This window comes from Spea bombifrons, chromosome 7 (assembly GCF_027358695.1).
Source record: "Spea bombifrons isolate aSpeBom1 chromosome 7, aSpeBom1.2.pri, whole genome shotgun sequence".
Classification (NCBI taxonomy): Eukaryota; Metazoa; Chordata; class Amphibia; order Anura; family Pelobatidae; genus Spea; species Spea bombifrons.
The window spans coordinates 41,387,291-41,405,427 of record NC_071093.1 but is presented as its reverse complement, the minus strand read 5'-3'; the positions used below and the strand labels follow the sequence as shown (position 1 = coordinate 41,405,427).

Sequence of the window (18,137 nt, the reverse complement as noted above, 5' to 3'; positions counted from 1 at the left end):
CTTGCACTATAGAACTTCTGTGGGGAAAAATACATCTTTAGGCTTGCCTGATGGATAAAAGTTTCCGATTCACATTGTTTCCTTATTTCTTAACTTTAAGTGGAGGGGATTTTCATCCCCTTTCTTGTCCCCACCATGACATATTTTGGTTATGAGGGCAGAAATGTATGGGGGAGCAGCATCATGGCGGGCATTGTATGTTAGCGTATAGGTTTTAATAATATGGAGTCAGCGGAGGCTTTACAAACTGAGAAAGAAGAAGAGCAGCGGCGGCGCTTAGGATAGATTGCAGAGGGAGTTGAGGCAGTCGATAATGTGATGAGCCAGGCTTTACATGGCTTCTTGGGTGAGGAATGGATGGATGTAAGAGATGTTTTAGGTGTGAGCAGCAGGATCTTGCGAGATTGAATTTAAGGGATGAAGGAGAGAGTTGGGTTGAAGATGACCCCAAGATATAGGGTTGGTTAGTATGAGAGATAGTTATGTTTTTAGGTAAACTATCCAGATAACATACTTGGAGCAAAAGCACCAACTGGTATTATATCATTTCAATGGAGAGTCAGTTCCAGGCTGTGTTTTCCCTGATATTGGAGCAAATCCCTGAGACTGAGGGTTAATTCCCAGTTATGGATATATGGCATAACCAGAGCTGTCTGTGATTACAAACATCTCATTGCACACTGTTTAGAGAATACACCCCAGCTAGTTATAAAGGAGCGATCTGCTGCACGACATGTTCATTCATGCCGGGATCTATTCGACCAGACGAGCTTTTTAAATAGGTGGAGCGGCCCCAGCCCCACTACGCTGATTAGTCAGGTAGACGTCCCCATCTGCCCATATCAAAGATGGTCGCCGCTGCGTCTTTTCTGTGTAGAACCTCTGCGCACCTTTGGTCACGTGATAGCGCCGCTGGTGCGAGCTGCTCTGTACTGTGGGCCCCCGAAACGGAAGTGAGCCAAAGGAACCGTATCCTCTGACACCCACCCGTGGAGCGGTGGTGGGGTTCTGTTAGCCGCTTTTGCCGAGGGCCTTCGTTTTGTTGCCTGGGCGCTGTTGTAGCAGCAGGAGGGGGATGCCCGGAGTCCCGGGGTCGCCCTCATGTCGCAGGTGTCGGGCTTACCCGCTGCCTCGGCGGCCGGTGGGAAGGAAAAGAAGGCTTCCCTGGGGAAGAAGCTGTTCTGGCGGCGGGGAGGGTTCGTGAGCCGTTTCCTGAGGACGTTGAGTACCTTGTCCCACCTCAGCAACGAGCAGGATAATGAGGCGCCGCGGGAGAAGTCCAGCTCCCCAGTCCAGACTCTCCCTGCTGCCAAGGAACCGGAGGGCACCTCCTGCGTGCAGTTGCCGCCTGCCAGCCCCCGGGTCCCTGGCCTGTCCGGCCTGAAGAATCATGGCAACACCTGCTTCATGAATGCCGTGCTGCAGTGTCTCAGCAACACCGACCTTTTCGCTGAGTACTTGGGATTGGAACAGTATAAAGAGAGCGAGGCCTCGGAAAGCAGCCCCAGCACTAATCAGAACAGCAGCCCTTTACCCAGCCCCGGGGCCCAGGACCGAGGAGAGGTCACCGAGCAGCTGGCCAAATTGCTGCGATCTCTGTGGACCTTGGAGTACACCCCTCACCACAGCAGGGAGTTCAAGGTGAGGGAGCTGCCTAGGCACTCGGGCAAGATAAGCAGGGCGGAGATGGAGGGCTTGGCAGGGTAGGTGTCCAGGGTGTAGAGTCCTGCGATAATCTGGAATGAGGTAGAGCAGTCATGGGTGGCCTGGGAGCTCTCCGATGGCTGCACAGCTTGTGAGAACCAGTAGAGCAGTAATGGGCGGTTTGGGAGCTGTCCAGGATCAGTAGGGCAGTTTTGGCTGTCAGGATCAGTAGAGCGGTCATAGCTGGAGAACCGACCCAACTTTAGAGTGCTGTTGGTGGCTTGGGAGCCTGCCCTGACCCCAGAGTGCTGTTGGTGGCCTGGGAGCCCGCCCTGACCCCAGAGTGCTGTTGGTGGCCTGGCAGCCCGCCCTGACCCCAGAGTGCTGTTGGTGACCTGGCAGCCCGCCCTGACCCCAGAGTGCTGTTGGTGGCCTGGGAGTCCGCCCTGACCCCAGAGTGCTGTTGGTGGCCTGGGAGCCGCCCTGACCTCAGAGTGCTGTTGGTGGCCTGGGAGCCCGCCCAGACCCCAGAGTGCTGTTGGTGGCCTGGGAGCCCGCCCTGACCACACAGTGTCTGTCAGGGGTGAGCTTAGGGTTAGTGGCATCTGAGGTATGGAGAGGAGGATATGTGCTGCACGGGGTCACGCAGGATCACGTGAACCACGCAAGATACACAGAACACAAGTGACAGGCACAGTGAGCTCCAACTTTAATTGAATTGATTTTGTTCTCCAATTATCGAATGTATTTATCGGTTTATTTAGAAATGTCATATTTACCAATGATTAACTTAATTTACCAATAATTATGTATCTTATTAAGTGTTTTAATGTTTTTACTAATTTATCAATTTAATTTTTAAATGGATTATCATTAATATATAATTTCCCCATATTTAGTGTATTAATCAATACTTAATTAAAAACGTTTTTCTCTTCATTACATATATTTTGTGAGATACCTATTACGGTGTTATCGTATCGTATAATGGATGTATTAAGGGGAACAGTAATGGCGGAGTAGCACTGAAATTGCACTAAACTGAATCCAGTTGGCTTGTATTATTTAGAATAGATGTACTTCGTGGATTTAGTTGGCTCGTGGACAAGCCTGGTCCGCAAATGCAAGTTCCAGTGGATGAGATTTCGTGGCTGCGGTGGGACACTGGGCCCCCAGTTGTCTTCTGAGGCCACAATCCTTAAAGGGGCGTGTAGTCCCTTCCTTTTCTCCTTGGCAAAAAAGAACATGGGTGGGCTGGAATGTATCCATTCCCCCAAAGAGGGTGATTGCTAAAGTCATCCAGGAGATGTAGGAGCCAAAAGGTCAACCCACATCCCCCACCAAAAAGCAGAGTCTTCAGGGACCTGGCTCCACTATGGCATCTGCTATGTGTACCGTCCATGATTAAACTTAACCAATCTGTGCCACACCCCGCCATTACGGCCCCAGCCCATGTTTGAAATATGCTTTATCCATCACCTACCAGGGCCAGTGAGGAGAAATTCAAAATGTACTAGTAAGGGGCTGAGTTAAGAGCGTATCCCTCACCCAAGTGCCCAGGAGGACCTAGCCTGGGGACTCAAAAAGACTCCTCAGGCTTCTTCACATCCTCGGCCTTTAAGGCTAGAGATCAGGTTTCCCCATCTGGCAGCTACTCCGCTGATCTCAGATTTGCTATTATATTTTCCTAAGATTGGTGTTAAAATTGCACCTGTCCAGGTTAGTAGTAAGGACAATTTTTGTGGTGCATTCTTTCTTAAAATGTTTTTTTTTTTATCTTCCACCGAGATAATGGAATTTCTTCATAGGCGTACAGAGGCCCTTTATCACTCCCATCACTCCTGTGTTCCAATGGTCCTTTATCACTCCCAGCACTCCTGTGTTCCAATGACCCTTTATCACTCCCATCACTCCTGTGTTCCAATGGCCCTTTATCACTCCCATCACTCCTGTGTTCCAGTGGCCCTTTATCACTCCCATCACTCCTGTGTTCCAGTGGCACGTTATGTTCCCTAATCAAAGTTTACATTTAAACGGCTAATGTTACAGCTAGAAATGTCCTTGTTTTCATAGAAAACAGCTGAGCGACCCCAAACTTTTGAAGTGTATATGAACTGCCATACAATATCCTTTTATTTTTTTCAAATGCTCAGGAGTGCCCCTTTTCTTTTAAAACACACAAAAGATTCAGTATTTCACAATTCATATTCCGGTGCACCGGGTGAGAAGTCCTTGAACGCCTATCTTTTTTCAGGGTGCGGCTCTTGGTCCCCCCCAGGCAGCGTGGAACATGAAATTAATACCGTGCACACCTTGCGAGTGATATCACACAGTGACTGTCATATACTGTCTTTACAGTTCTTTTATTATGATTCTGGTCTGATTTGACCGTACGTTAACCATTTATCCCAATGCGGACCATCCCATCTTTCTAAACATTTTAAGAGTGGTGTATTTTTTTTGTTTATGGGTCACCAATTTTGGACCTTTTTTTTTTAATTCCCTTTGGCAAAATTATGTTTAATGGGAGCAGCCACATTGCTCTCTTATAGACGTCTTTAAAGCTCCATGTAGGGGATATTGAGATGTACGGTGCATTACACGTTAGTCTATTTTCTATGGAAAGTCCCCCTTATGAAGAAAATAACGCGTCAAATACGTATGCAAGCTTTTTTTTTGTATTAATGATCCCATTTTGACTCGCAGGTTAATATACTAATTAGATTTTTAATCCTGTAACCACGTCTAATTGTATTCTTTATTTTTTACACTTTTTTTCCTCCGACCTCATCTTTTCTTTGGCACCTTTTGAAAAGCCACTTTAATCCTGAAGAGCACTTGGCGGGGTGGAGGTCGTAGTCTCGCCGCTGTCTGATTGGGATTGAAACATCTTCTGTGATTTTTTTTAAGTAAGGCTACGACCTCTAGAAGAAGAAGAAGTCCAGCGGAGTCATAATAAGACAGCACTTGGAAGTTTTTAAGCAAAGTGAACAGAATATTTTTTTTTTTCATTTTTTAGTATCATTTTTAGGCTTTGTATAAGACTGATATTGTGTGATCTGGCTTTTGTGATACATAATTAACACGTCTGGGGATTTTCCTTTTTTTTAATGGCGTTTCAATTCCTGGCCTGTCATAAAGATACCGAAAATCTAAAAAAATTGCCGTTTTCCACATGGCTTAGGTTCAAACTTTAAATTCTTGTTTAATTATTGACCTAATGTTGATTTAAGTGGCTGTCATTCAACTCTGTTTAAAAGTACGGGTCTGTGAAGAAGGCACACGGGAACGTTAAAAGGGTGGAGGTTTATTACGAAGGGTGGAATAATGTCGGGTAGGACAGTTTGTTCTACGCAGCCTTACCAACGAAGAATGGATATTAAATTACAAAGTACGCGTATTAATATGAATTCTTTGCCTGACAGAGAAAAAAACCCTTTAGGAGAAGCTGCAGTGCCAGTGCCACAGCCCAACCCTCCATCCTTACCAACAGAACTACAGTATTTTCATTTACATTGTATTTTACCTGTTATTGGGAGTGATTTTTTTTTTTTTGCTTTGTTTTCACCAATAACCTACATACTCTTATAGATTCAAATGATGGGTATAAAAACACGGTAGTAACTCCAAAAGTTCCCAAAGCACCTCCACGAAGTCAAATCACATCGACTTATTTTTTCAATACTAAAAGATGTGAATCCTGCGGATTCTTGGTTGTAAAAGCGTAAAACTTGGTATCTCATATAAGCCAAGTGGGTTTGTTGCCGGTTTCTCTGGTTGTGAATGGCGACGAGAAAAAAAAAAAAAGATTGCACGTTCTTTCATTATATGATGAAACCCAACAATTATACCATCAGCGTTGGACATTAAATTGACGGTTGCCATGGAAACGGGGAGCGTTTTGGATTCTCCCTGCTCTGTTATAAATATAAAGCCCTGAACTTTTCCTTTCAGCCCAGCGCTCTTGGGAAATCTCTCTTTAAAACATCTATAATTCAGCAAATAAGCGCACAGCCTATGTGGCCGTCTCTGCGCGCTTTAGCGTGTTACAGACCGTGTGCGCTTTTATTAGTGACTTGAGGCTCAAAGTGAAAAACTTTATTTTATGATCAAACAGCCCTGGCAGGGGAACATGGCAAGCAACAAGCTAATTAATAGCCCCCGGCTCTCCCACCGCCGCTCCTCGCTGGCATGCAGCCTTCCTTATTATAAAGAAGGTCCAGTGTTCTTTATGAAGCGATACAAATGTTCTCACGGACTTCACGTTAAAACGTGAAAAGGGGAACACCCGCAATTTGTACATGTTTTTTTTCTTTTAAACCACTGGTTTTATAATGTTTTAAAACAATTAGCCACTTATGTGTTCTGGCTCTGTTGTCTTGGCCTAACCAACTACTGACACCCCTGACTCCTTATCAGACTGCATTGTGGTAAACAATAGAGCGGCTCAGTCTTAATCCCCTTCCCCTTGGAAGACTTATACCTTTATATGTTAGTGCTTCCTCTAGAGTAAAGCGAAAGCTGCTGATCCGTCTGTGACTGTTTCTATATCAGCAGCTTATCAGTGCCTGCCTTTGTGTCACATGACTATTAAGGTGTTCCTGGCAAAAAAAAAAAAACAATATGAACGGGGCAAAATTTAAAGGATTAGTTTTGGTGAAGGTTTTGAAATTCAACATCACTAGGAATGGTGTCTCTAACGCTGCAGACTGAACAGACTTATTTGTTTTCTCCATAGACAATTGTAGCGAGAAATGCACTTCAATATCGAGGCACCTCTCAGCATGATGCTCAAGAATTCCTCCTTTGGCTACTAGACCGGGTGCACGAGGACCTGAACCTTGTTGTGAAGCACAAGCCTCGGGTATGCCGAAAAACTACAATCCATACGAATCTGACAATCCAACACTACCCTGTGCTTTCTGGCATTAAGCCAGCTCATCATTTTGAAGTATGATAATTTTATTGACCTGAAGAAGGCAGGAGGCACGTTTGTGACAGAGGTCCTGTTAAAGGAAAAATCTAGTCCCTCCCACTATATATATATATATATGTATATATATATATATGTATGATACCCCTTTTAATGCTCTACAAGTAAAGTAAAACTTATGTAAGAAAAAAAGAAATGTTTCCCTTAACTTGCACCTTTTGTGAGGTGGCTGGATGATTGGATTTGAATTATTAAACGTGTATCAAAAAGTTTTGTTGGTCCAGAAATGGCAACCATGTGAAAAGTCTGCTTGTTGGATGATTTACATAGTTTGGAGCGTGATGTTCCTGCTCTGTGTGTTGCTGTCCTGTATCACGCAACATCTGCCCCTCTGATTACAGCCACCCATTGAAGAAGACCTGGCGGGAGAGGGCCCCCCCTTCCCAACCAGCGGGACCTTTGTTCAGGAACTTTTTCAAGCTCAGTACAGGTAAAATGTCCCACCTTGATAAAGCTGATTTTTGTCCCAGAGATTGTGCCTACCATTTTAACCACAATAACACTGCCCGTGAAGTCAGTCTGACCCCTTTTCCCACGATGTCTGTCCTGCTGCTGATAACTCTGTCTTTGGTGTCACTGTTCCCTTCTCCCTCGTAGGTCCTCCCTGACGTGTCCTCACTGTCAGAAACAGAGTAACACCTTTGACCCTTTCTTGTGCATCTCTTTGCCCATCCCTTTGCCTCATACACGGTAAGCACAAGCTTCGACAATTAACCAGCTTATGCTGCTCCAACGTTCCAGTTATGGTTTATTACTTTTATGTTTCTGATATGTTGATATTAAAAAGAGTAAAATCATGTTGAAATACATGGAACATTTTATCTCCAGAAGGATGTCTTCTTCTAGGAAATAGATTCACATTCAGGTTATATAGAGGTTATCATGATCATTTTTCTCTGGCTGGCTTCCTTGCCAATGTTTCTTGCAGAAGTCTTGTGTGTGATCGAGTCTAACTTTCGTCTGGAAAAGTTGTAACGTGTATTTCAATCCATGGTCTTAATGTGTCCCCCCCATGCTTTCCAGACCTTTGTATGTGACTGTGGTGTACCAAGGAAAATGCTCACACTGTATGCGCATTGGTGTCGCTGTACCTCTGTCTGGGACTGTGGTGAGGCTGAGGGAAGCTATATCAATGGAGACAAAGATTCCCACCGACCAGGTAAGCGTGAGGCCACCTGAGACGTGTAGGGCCTCTAGAAAGTAGGTCCCAACCAAGTCTTTAAGACACACCAACAGGATTTACTAGTTATTATATTCCTATACCGAGTTTCAAGATAACCTGGATTATCGGTGTGCCTGAAGACAGGGTTGGGAACAACTTCTCTAGAACACGCCGTGAACTCCTGCCCCAGAGGGCCACAGTTACAAAACATTTCTACTCCCCAGCAGTGAAAGTCATTTTCCTCTGGCATTCCTTTAAATCACCTCCTGTTCCTGTTTGCTGCCTTATTTTATAAAGACTGAAATTTAAAACGAGCAGCCAGTCAGGAAAGGCTAGTAACGCGCATGATCTCAGCAGAAGAAGCAAGATCCCGTCATACAGCGTTGATGCAGCATAAATCAATAAGTGATATGGAAATGCGATCCTGCCTATTGTAGTGTGGGAATGAGTGGATAACCAGTAGCAAACCTTGGCTGTTTGTCTCCGTTTCTCCTCTTAAGGTCTGGCCTCTACTCTTCTTCCTCTTTCTCTGTCTTTCCAGATAGTTATCACTGAAATGTATTTTGATGGGTTCCACCGCTCCTTCTCTGACACAGATGATCTGGATACCGTCCACGAAAGTGACTGCATATTCGCATTTGAGACTCCAGAAATCTTCCCATCTGAAGGAATTTTAAGCCAGAGAGGTAATGCTTTGTTGCAGTTCCCTCTATGAGGTCCAGAAATACTTGGCTGAATGGCTGCCTTTGAAAATATCTGCACATAGAAACTCTGCCTCATTCATGATTTTGTTTTATAATTTTTTTACTCATATCCATTTTTTTCAAAACATGGAATTGTGAAAGGAAAAAGGGATAGAGTCTAAGCTTGTAAGAGATGGAACCCCTTCTGTACCTGTATGTCAGCATTTGCTAATACTGTTGTCAGCTATGTGTTATCATTTTTGATGTTATTAAATTTAATATTGCGCTTATAATAGTGCTACTGAATCTGCTGGGGCTCTCTAAATAAATTGTCATGACTTCATGAAATTGTAAAATGAACAAGATGAATTAGTGTGTAAAAACAGATGTCACTTTTTTCACATATTTTAGCAACAGTTAGCAAGAAATGCAGTAGGTCTCATCCTTAGAACGGCATTTGACAGACAGAGAGGTTTAATATTACGTTCCAGGTATTGTAAGGATCATTGACTTTTTCCTTGGGAGTGTAATAGGCTCTCCCTGTTCACTTTCCACTCTTTCCTCCCAGGAATATGTGTCAACAACAACCAGAACTATATTAGGAATGGGACAGACCCGCATAGATCTCCAATCTACTCATCGAGTCCTGTGCGGCTTCCCGTGAACAGATCACCCGCTGGTGATAAGATCATACTGCTCGTGTGTAACCGAGCTTACAGTGGACAGCATGGCAAAAGGTAGTCATCTTGTTAAGTCTACGCATTTCTAAGGATTCTAGTTTTGTCACTTTGTAGATTCAACACACATTGGATTTCCCTTAATTAGGTTTGGACAGCCGTTCGTTCTGTATCTAGACCGGAAGATCACATGGGACGTACTACAGAAGGAAATCTTGGAAAAAATGCAGTATTTCTTGCGTCCTTCGGTGTGCGTTCAGGTGGGTGCTGGCTGATCATAACGCAGAAAATTTGTAGGTTCTTAGCCCGAAGCCGATATACTTTTCAAAACCTACATTTTGCAATACTATTTACTGCAACAGCATAATTACTGGGTTATATACTGACGTAATGTGGGATCATTCTGCTCAGCTTGTAAGTAGGGAGGTCTCTGCTCCCTGGCATGGTAGGAACTTATGCTTGGAAGGTTTTCTTTCTAGTTCATAGAGTCTTTTATGATTGCTTGCAGGTCTGCCCGTTCAGCTTACGTGTAGTTACCGCTGTTGGGATAACGTACCTCTTGCCTCAGGAAGAAAAGCCTCTCTGTCACCCCACAGTGGAAAGGTAGGCTCCAGATCCAGAGGAGAAGATGGCCTGCAATAAAACAAACAACCCCCCCCCCAACCTTGCCATTCTTGTACACTTATGTACACCATATTATTGTTTTTGGAAATATTTTTTTTTATATTTATACTATTTCTGATACTTTTTCGTGTTTGATTTGAAAAAAGGATATGTGAGAGCAGGCCCTTTGGTCCATTTGATCAGTCTTAACTGACCTTGCATTACAGAGCCTCATAATTAATGTGACTGTAGTGTAATATTACTTAATAAATAAAGGATAGGAGGCTAGAACGTTGCTTAAAGATTTAACTAGAAACATTCTAGTGCACTGGCATTTGAACAGGGATCAGACGTAACAAATGTAAAACTGGCCACATGGAGAAAAGTGCCAATTAGTTTGACCTTGCTTCTGACCACGCTGTATGTTTCTCTCAGGGCAATGAAGTCCTGTGGTCCTGGTGGGGCAGCTCATGTGAAGATGGTGGTGGAGTGGGACAGAGAGACCAAGGAATAGTGAGTATTTCTATTTTTAACATATAAACATATAATTTGATTGTAGATAAGAACCATTTGACAAGGCTCAAACCTTAATTGTTCTTTGGTCTCTTTTTATATTCAGGGTAACCATATATATATATGTTGTTAATGGGAAAAGTCCCTATTTATGTAGACAGAGGACTGTATATTGTCCCCAACTCATTTTGTGGGATGTTGCCACCCTAGCTTCTTAGGTAGACTTGAGTGCTTTTGGGTTCAGGGGATCTGCTGGGTTCACTGATGAATCCATTAGACACGGTGGCGGCTCACTGACCAGGTCCATTCCATAAAAATTTAAAACTAGGACAGAAACAAGACTTTGAAGAGAGATATATATTCGGTCCATTAGGCCTGCCCGAAATCTGAATAAAAAGATTATTTACTCCCTGCCTTTTTACACAGGGTGTGTGATGCTCAGCGTCTCGCTATGCTTTACTCTCAAACTATTAACTATCTCCCCAAATCAGCCCAAAACACTTCAGTCTCACCCTTCGGAACTGTGCATTTCCACCCAAATGCCATTATGTGCCTTCACTCAGCTTAAGTGAGAACTGAGATGGAAGCTTGACAGCTTGAAACACCGACCTGTTTACCACTTCCCACGTCTTATTACTCATTTACAAAATTACGGATAGTAATGACAGGCTTGTGGGCAATCGCATTTCATCTACGCCTTTAATCCTGTACCCTATGAGCCAATTTTGATTCCCATTTGCTCAACGATGACAGCCTTGAGGCTTTTATCAGCTCGTATAAGAATTTCCGTGTGACCGCGATGGTTATTCCTCAAGTGGAACCTAAGAGCAGAAAATGCAGTCTGGCTCCAATAGTGCTAATTGCAGGCAGAAGAAATCTTTTTATAATTGAAAGACTTTTGTACACTGTCTATTTTTATGTAGTGCACATCTATATAAAATGTTCATTGGGAAGACAATGTTCTTGATCATGGCGGTCTAACTAGGCGCTAATGGCCCAGATGCAGCTCCTTGGGTGTTTATGGGATTTTTAAGAGAGACAGTATTCTAGGTGCAAGCCGCAAGGTCCATAGAGACAATATCGTCATTTTGTAGGGTAATTTAAATTGCTATATTCTGAAACTCAGTTGCATGTCCTTTTCTGTAGATACTTTACAGCAGATTGTGTTTTGCCGTGGTTACCGGGACATTTCTTTGACTGTGATCTCTTTCCAGCCTTTTTGGTAACACAGAGGATGAATATGTTCCGGATTCCGAGAGTGTACGTCTCCAGCGGGAGGTGCATCAACAACCACAGTGCTGTAGCCTCTCTCAGTGCTTTCAGCTTTATACCAAAGAGGAGCAGGTATGTACCACCGACATAAAATCACATGCCAACGCGCATTGCTGTTCATAAGCGCACATACATTTCTACATCATATCATATAAAAGGAGTAAAAAAAAAAAGTGTCAATACAGGATTACATAAATATTTATCATCAAAGAATCCAAGTCTTTTTTGGTGATTACTACCTTTTGGAGGGTTTATGTTAAGTTAGTGCAGCTGAATTGTGATTTATTTGATCATGTATAAATATAGGTTTATAAAGAATGGAGAAGAGAAAAGGAAATGGGGTATTTACTACAATTTTTTTCTGCACATCTTTTTGTGCACATCTCTAAACGCATTGTGGAAAATCAGAAATTACATCACGTTTTCCTTTTTACATTTTAAAATAAATGTATTTATGGTGTACCAAAGGGGACAATGTAGTCATTTGTGTTGCCATCGGTTACGTGTTATGTTATGGACTGACATTTGCGCTCCTTAATGCATCTGACTGCGTGTACTGTTTGTTTGCAGCTGGCTCCTGGCAATGCCTGGCGCTGCCCTCACTGCAAACAGCTTCAACAAGGCAGCATTAAACTGAGCCTGTGGACCCTGCCTGACGTGCTTATTCTACACCTGAAGAGATTTCGACAAGTAAGCATATGGACCCTAGATTGTAGCATGAGCCCCTAACAGTACCAGTATTATTTAAACTCGCTTTTTATTTAGCACAGGAGAACAAAAATGTATACAAAATAAATGTGTGTGTGTGTGTGTGTGTGCGTGTATATATATATATATATATATATATATATAATCTGAAAGTACAGACAGATACATAGGTTACCTGGTCAGTCATTAGTCTATCTTTTATGTTTCTTAAAGAATATTGTTATACAAATCTTGGCAGCAGTATTACCCTTCCTCTTATCTACCCAATATTCCTATTTTGCAGTCTTATAGCAGTTTAAATATTTCTGTAATTTCCCTTCTAAAAGATATTGTGTTAGCGGCCCCTGTCAATGCGATATAATCTTCTATCTAACCCTGTAATGTATTATTGCTGTTTGTGGCACGGTCTAACAGTGCACTTGGTCGTGTTTACCTTAAGGTGGTGATATATCCAGGGCACGTAGAACCCAGACGCTCCGGGAAATGATTGGGGAACGTGTTCTGCGAGCCTCTAATGTGATACAGGGGTTAATAGGCGTTCTAGTAAATGGGTGATTTCTTGTTACTGTAAACATGAGAGACTCATTTGTGCCTCGGGGACAATTAGGGTTCTGAGACAGCCCGATATATCATTGCATTCTTACAAACGTAAAGAAGAAAATGCTCTGGAACAGTTGGGCCGCTGTCGGTCTCCGTTTCTTGAGCGGTGTGCTAGCGTTGGACTGACCGGCCTTTTTTTTGTGAGCTGCTTTAGCCATGTAGGGCAGAAGAGCTTTCTTGTAGGTAATTTTTGCTTCTCTGTAGGACGGAGACCGGAGGGTGAAATTACAGAACATGGTCCGCTTCCCGCTCATGGGGCTCGACATGACGCCTCATGTGGTGAAACGCAGTCAGAGCTCCTGGAGCCTTCCATCGCATTGGTCGCCTTGGAGACGCCCGTATGGCCTCGGCCGTGACCCTGAAGATTTCGTATATGACCTTTACGCCGTATGCAATCACCACGGGACCATGCAGGGAGGTCACTATACAGGTATTAACGTATATATTATGTAAACGTGTATCCAGCTCTATGTGATATGGAGATGTGCAGACTTAGCATTTCTAAGTGCAATTCTGTATTATTGACAAATAACCACTTAAACAGCTAAGGGGTGTGGGATAATATATTTTGTGTTGCTATTAATCGTGTAACGATCACTCCTTTGTCTCAGCCTACTGCAAGAACTCTGTTGATGGCATGTGGTACTGCTTTGATGACAGCGATGTGCAGCCATTGCCGGAGGACGACGTCTGCAAACCGACTGCTTATATTCTCTTCTACCAGCGCAGGGCGGCTGTCCCGTCTTGGTCGGCAAACAGTTCTGTGGCAGGTAAATATGTACTGAAGTTCCTTCTCGGGCTGCATGCCCTCTCCTAAGGTGGAAGATGCTGATCCTTTGCACAGATTCCAATAAAAGATTAGGCTACGTTATCTGCATCCTAACTCTTGGAATTTTTAGTAACTACTATAAATGTGCCTGTTTTCCTTCTCTCGTCCTCTTTGTTATCTTCTCCCTCTCCCTTTTTCATTCCATTCTTTCTCTGTCCCCCCTTTCTTTCTTTCTTTCTTGATCTGGAAGGTCCTTGACATCTCCAAAGGACATGATCCAGTAGGTCTTTCCATCGTCTCCACGCACAAAACGATCCGGCATAGCCTTGGTTTGAATTGTTGGTCGTACTGGATGGGGGCATACAATGACATATCATATTGCACTTTGCTTTAAGCCCTACCCTGCATGACTGACAATTCCCCTGCTCTCAAGGCTATTACATATGAGAGAGAATTCTTAATGTCTGTTGCTTTTGAAGTAAAAAAAATGTGGTTTGTGTATGGGAAGTCAGAATTCCAGCGTAGTTTTAGTAATGTATCAAGCTTCATTACCATAGTATAAATCCACAAGTAACAGTGGGTGTAGATAATTCCATTTATGACAGGGGAAAGAAGATAACGATATAATTGAATACAGCACTGGAAATCATTTAGCACTTTTCCGATTGTAATGTTCTGTTAAGTTATCCAGATGTATATATCCCAGACTGACATAAAACCAGTTTTCTTCCAGTTTCCACGAAGATTCCATTGGAACCCAAGTAGGAAGTTTATCCTGCTTCATGTGGATTGCTTTAGTAGATTGAATCTCTAGGATAAATGCTCATATGCAATCTTGCAGTAAAGCTATTATCACAAGCGTTTTAAAGCGAGACGGCTCCTGCCGAAGAAACGATCAGGGAGTTCCGTATGAAAAGGGGAAAAAAGCATTAACAGATTACGTATGGGTGTGAGAGAGGATTTGGGATCACCTGTCTGCCTTTTTTTCAGGTTCCACAAGCTCATCTTTGTGTGATCACTGGATTTCCCGTCTCCCTGGAAGTCGCCAGCCCAGTATTGCATCTGCTGCCTCATCCCGACGCACTTCGCTGGCATCATTAGCTGAGTCTGTGGAGCTTACAGGGGAGAGGAGTGAGGATGATGGTAAGAGGGGATAGTCTTGCATAGAGTTTAGATATCTCAAGGAACTGCCAGCAGTACTTGGCCAAATTTTCCCTAAGATGACTCTTGTTCGCAATGCCTTTGTTTTTTTCCCCAGGTGGCTTTTCCTCTCGCCCCTTTGTTCGTAGTGTCCAGCGTCAAAGCACGTCTGGCCGATCTTCAGTTACAAGCCCTCTCGTGGCCAGTGAAAATGGCTTCCGTCAGTCCTGGTCCTTAGCAGCAAAACTCCACCTGCGGTCAGTCACCTCCTGTCGTCATCCCTCTGACTCGCCAATCCATGGCTCATCCCTCAGCAAGATCGGGGAAGCGGATGACCGAGTGACCACTTCTTGTTTTGGGAGCCTTCGCAATCTGTCGGGAAGCTTCCAAGAGCACATGGAAGGTGTAAAGCGTGAACATCGAACATCATGTCGGGCCCCGCTAGCAGTAGCGGAGGGTGGAACTCAGGGAGAACCACTGGCCAAAAAATCAGTTCCCAGCGAATCATTTGGGAAGAGTGCTGCAGAACTTGTGAGCAGGAACCCACTGCTGGATCCGCTAGATAACAACAACCATATTGCCTTTGTGGACCAGAGTGATTCCGTAAACTCCTCGCCAGTGAGGGAGAATAACCCTCAGAGTGAAGAAATACTTGGTAAGAAGCCTGTAGCCAGTAAAACAAAAACCGAGCAGGAGAAAGCACCACGGGCATCAGAAAAGGAATCTTCTGCTTCTGGCGCTCCTGGGAAGCATAGTTCAAAAAGCAAAAAGACTGAAATTAAAACTCCTGTACGTCGGGCATCCACACAGCTTAGAAAAGAGACTGCGAAAACGCCGGATACCCCCTCTCCAGCCTCTCAGCAGAGGCAAAAATCAAGTTCTGCAGTCAGCAACACCTCGTCCCCGGCACCCAAAAAACCTACCCAGTGTTCTAGATCTTCATCGGTGTCCACCACTTCGAGCAAACACAGGGCCCCTGAAAAAAGCCTAAGCCGGGAAGGCTCTAAGGTCAGCATAGGTTCAGACAAAGCCACTGGGTCAAAAGCCAGTTGCACAGCCCGTGTGCCACCATCCAGGTCAAGCGAAAGTTCAACAGATGGTCGGACAGTGCGAAGCTCCTCCATGGCCAGTCTAAGAGCTCCTCCGAGTGCAGTGAAAACTAGCCTGAAACGGGACAGTAAGTCTGAGGACAAAGGGCTTAGCTTCTTTAAATCTGCCCTGAGGCAGAAGGAGAACCGGCGCTCTGCAGATTTGGGGAAGACCAGCCTGTTGTCTAAGAAACCTTCCGGAACAAAAATCTCAGGCCAGGGGAAGCCAGAGACTACAGCTCCTCCTTCACAGGCCACGGAGGTGGCTCCAAGCCCTAAAAAACATTCCGCCTTACCCGCACAAAAAACTAAGTCTTCCTTAGACGAACGCCAAGCCCAGCCATCTCCCTCTGGGAAAAAGACCTCTGAGAAATACCTTAAGCGGTTCCCTTCCACATCCAAGCCATCTCCTAAAGCTCAGTGACCAAGAGTGCAGGGGCAGCTACCTCATGCTGCCTGCATGGCCGTTAATGCAAGACAGCTGTCCCTGCTTACAGCGGTTGTCTAGATGTACACTACTTCTGATGAGGTCTTCTGTGGTTTTTTTTTAAATATGTTCTTAGGGTCGAGGGATATCCTCGCTCTGTCTCATTAACGCTTGGAGCACCAACGTTGACTCTCTTGTCATGTAAACGATCCCGAGAACTGCTCTGCTGGTTTGCTGGGCAGGTCACACCAGCAGATAAACTTTCTCTTACGGCCAGCCCCGCTGAAACTCTCTTGCTTGCGCTAACTTTTAAGGGAGAAGACCGAACTATTTTTCCCCCCTCTGGAATGCTGCTTTTATCCTCACTATCTTCCTTACCAAAGCCCCAGTTATGTGTCTAGACAAATGAGAGTTGTGTTGCTGCTTTCTTAGTGCTAACTGGAAGGGAAGAAAACTGATACTACTTTTAACATGTAAGTGGAAAGGATCACTGTCGTTGCTTTACATAAGGTTGGAATAATGTCTCGGTACATCTCCATCATTCCTTCATTAGTGACATCTGCCATGTTGCATCCTGTCCATCGTGAGATGTTCTGCTGAGAGCCTTGAAGATGCTTCCTAGTGTCATTCCCATTCACGCATCATTAGTAGGCTTATAAAGCAGCATGCTACAACCTCAAGGAGGGGGATGCCGTTCATTGAGGAACCCATCATAACAAACCTATTTTCTGGGTTTTCTTGATCTTCTCTTCGTACATTTTGAGAATATCATGCGAGACTGAAGGTTGATCCCTATCTTTTGCAGAACAGTGTGGCATATGTATCGTTATAGTAACCTGAGCGTTGTAGTTCTTAGATATGGAAATATTACACATTGGCTCTCTGGCCTGCGGTGCTCCAGTATTTAATCAATACCACTGTATTCCTATAACTGATGTTTTGACCTCAAAAAAATCTCATATTAAGTTTCGTTAAATATATATATATCAACAGAACTCCGACGTCATCTAAACAGTACATATATTCAGTTTTTAACCCGGGACAAGCCTTGTTTATCGCTCGCAAGTAACCAACATTCCATTTTATTGCATATCTTGTGTCGCTGCAGCGTCGCTATGGGGGTCAACTGCAATTCTCCCCTCTTCCTTCTCGGTAAAATTCCCACGTTCTCGGTTGCAGCGTTTAAAGAGACAATCGGTTGTTAATAAAACACCAACATGTAAACTTGGCTGGACTGTTGTAGAAATGCCACGTGAATCTATAGTTTTTAAAAGATGGAAGCCTGTTTATTTGCATTTAAAAAGATTTATCTGCCAAAACACTCGGTCAATACCATTGCATGGTTAAAAAGCATCGCAGGTATATCCTCGATCACTCGCCTGCTGTAGCACATGGCAGCGGAGAAGCTGATGCACGGCTGGATTTTATAAATTATTTTTCTTTGTTTTTTTTCTTCTTTTATTGGCTACTCTCAGGCACTTTTGCATGGCACTGTATAAATGGAACGTGCTCGCCCTTGTAACCTATGCAAGCATTTCGGGTGCTCTCACCTCTAGCAGATCGTGCATAGTAAGACTTGCGTGTTAACCCTTTGTTTTTACCCGATGGCTGGGCTGGGGGTGTGTGTGTGTGTGGGGGGGTTATGTAATGTTTGCTTATTGGTTGGTATGATCGTCCTGATAATTTGCACACCCAGCAAGTGAAAGAAAATGACATATTTTTCAGTTTAAATGCAAAAACTACACAGGTTGTGGTGATCTGTAAAAAGGCACTGGGGTTTGGTAAAATCGGAACTTATAATACACAAGTTTTTTTTTTTTGTTTTTTTTTTTTACTTTATTTTGATTGTTAATTCAGT

At 43.9% G+C, this 18,137-nt stretch overlaps 1 protein-coding gene across 1 annotated transcript; it reads left to right on the top strand.

Moving 5' to 3' along the window:
• The first annotated feature begins 948 nt into the window (after positions 1-948).
• On the top strand, positions 949-16,950 carry USP31 (ubiquitin specific peptidase 31). Its single transcript, XM_053472300.1, has 16 exons — positions 949-1,641; positions 6,383-6,508; positions 6,979-7,067; positions 7,235-7,327; positions 7,661-7,796; positions 8,341-8,485; positions 9,051-9,219; positions 9,308-9,419; positions 9,668-9,762; positions 10,198-10,275; positions 11,490-11,619; positions 12,118-12,237; positions 13,060-13,285; positions 13,467-13,625; positions 14,615-14,767; positions 14,883-16,950. The coding sequence occupies exons 1-16, from the start codon at positions 1,102-1,104 to the stop codon at positions 16,274-16,276; spliced, it is 3,765 nt and encodes a 1,254-aa protein (XP_053328275.1). The 5' UTR covers positions 949-1,101; the 3' UTR covers positions 16,277-16,950.
• The last annotated feature ends 1,187 nt before the right edge of the window (positions 16,951-18,137 follow it).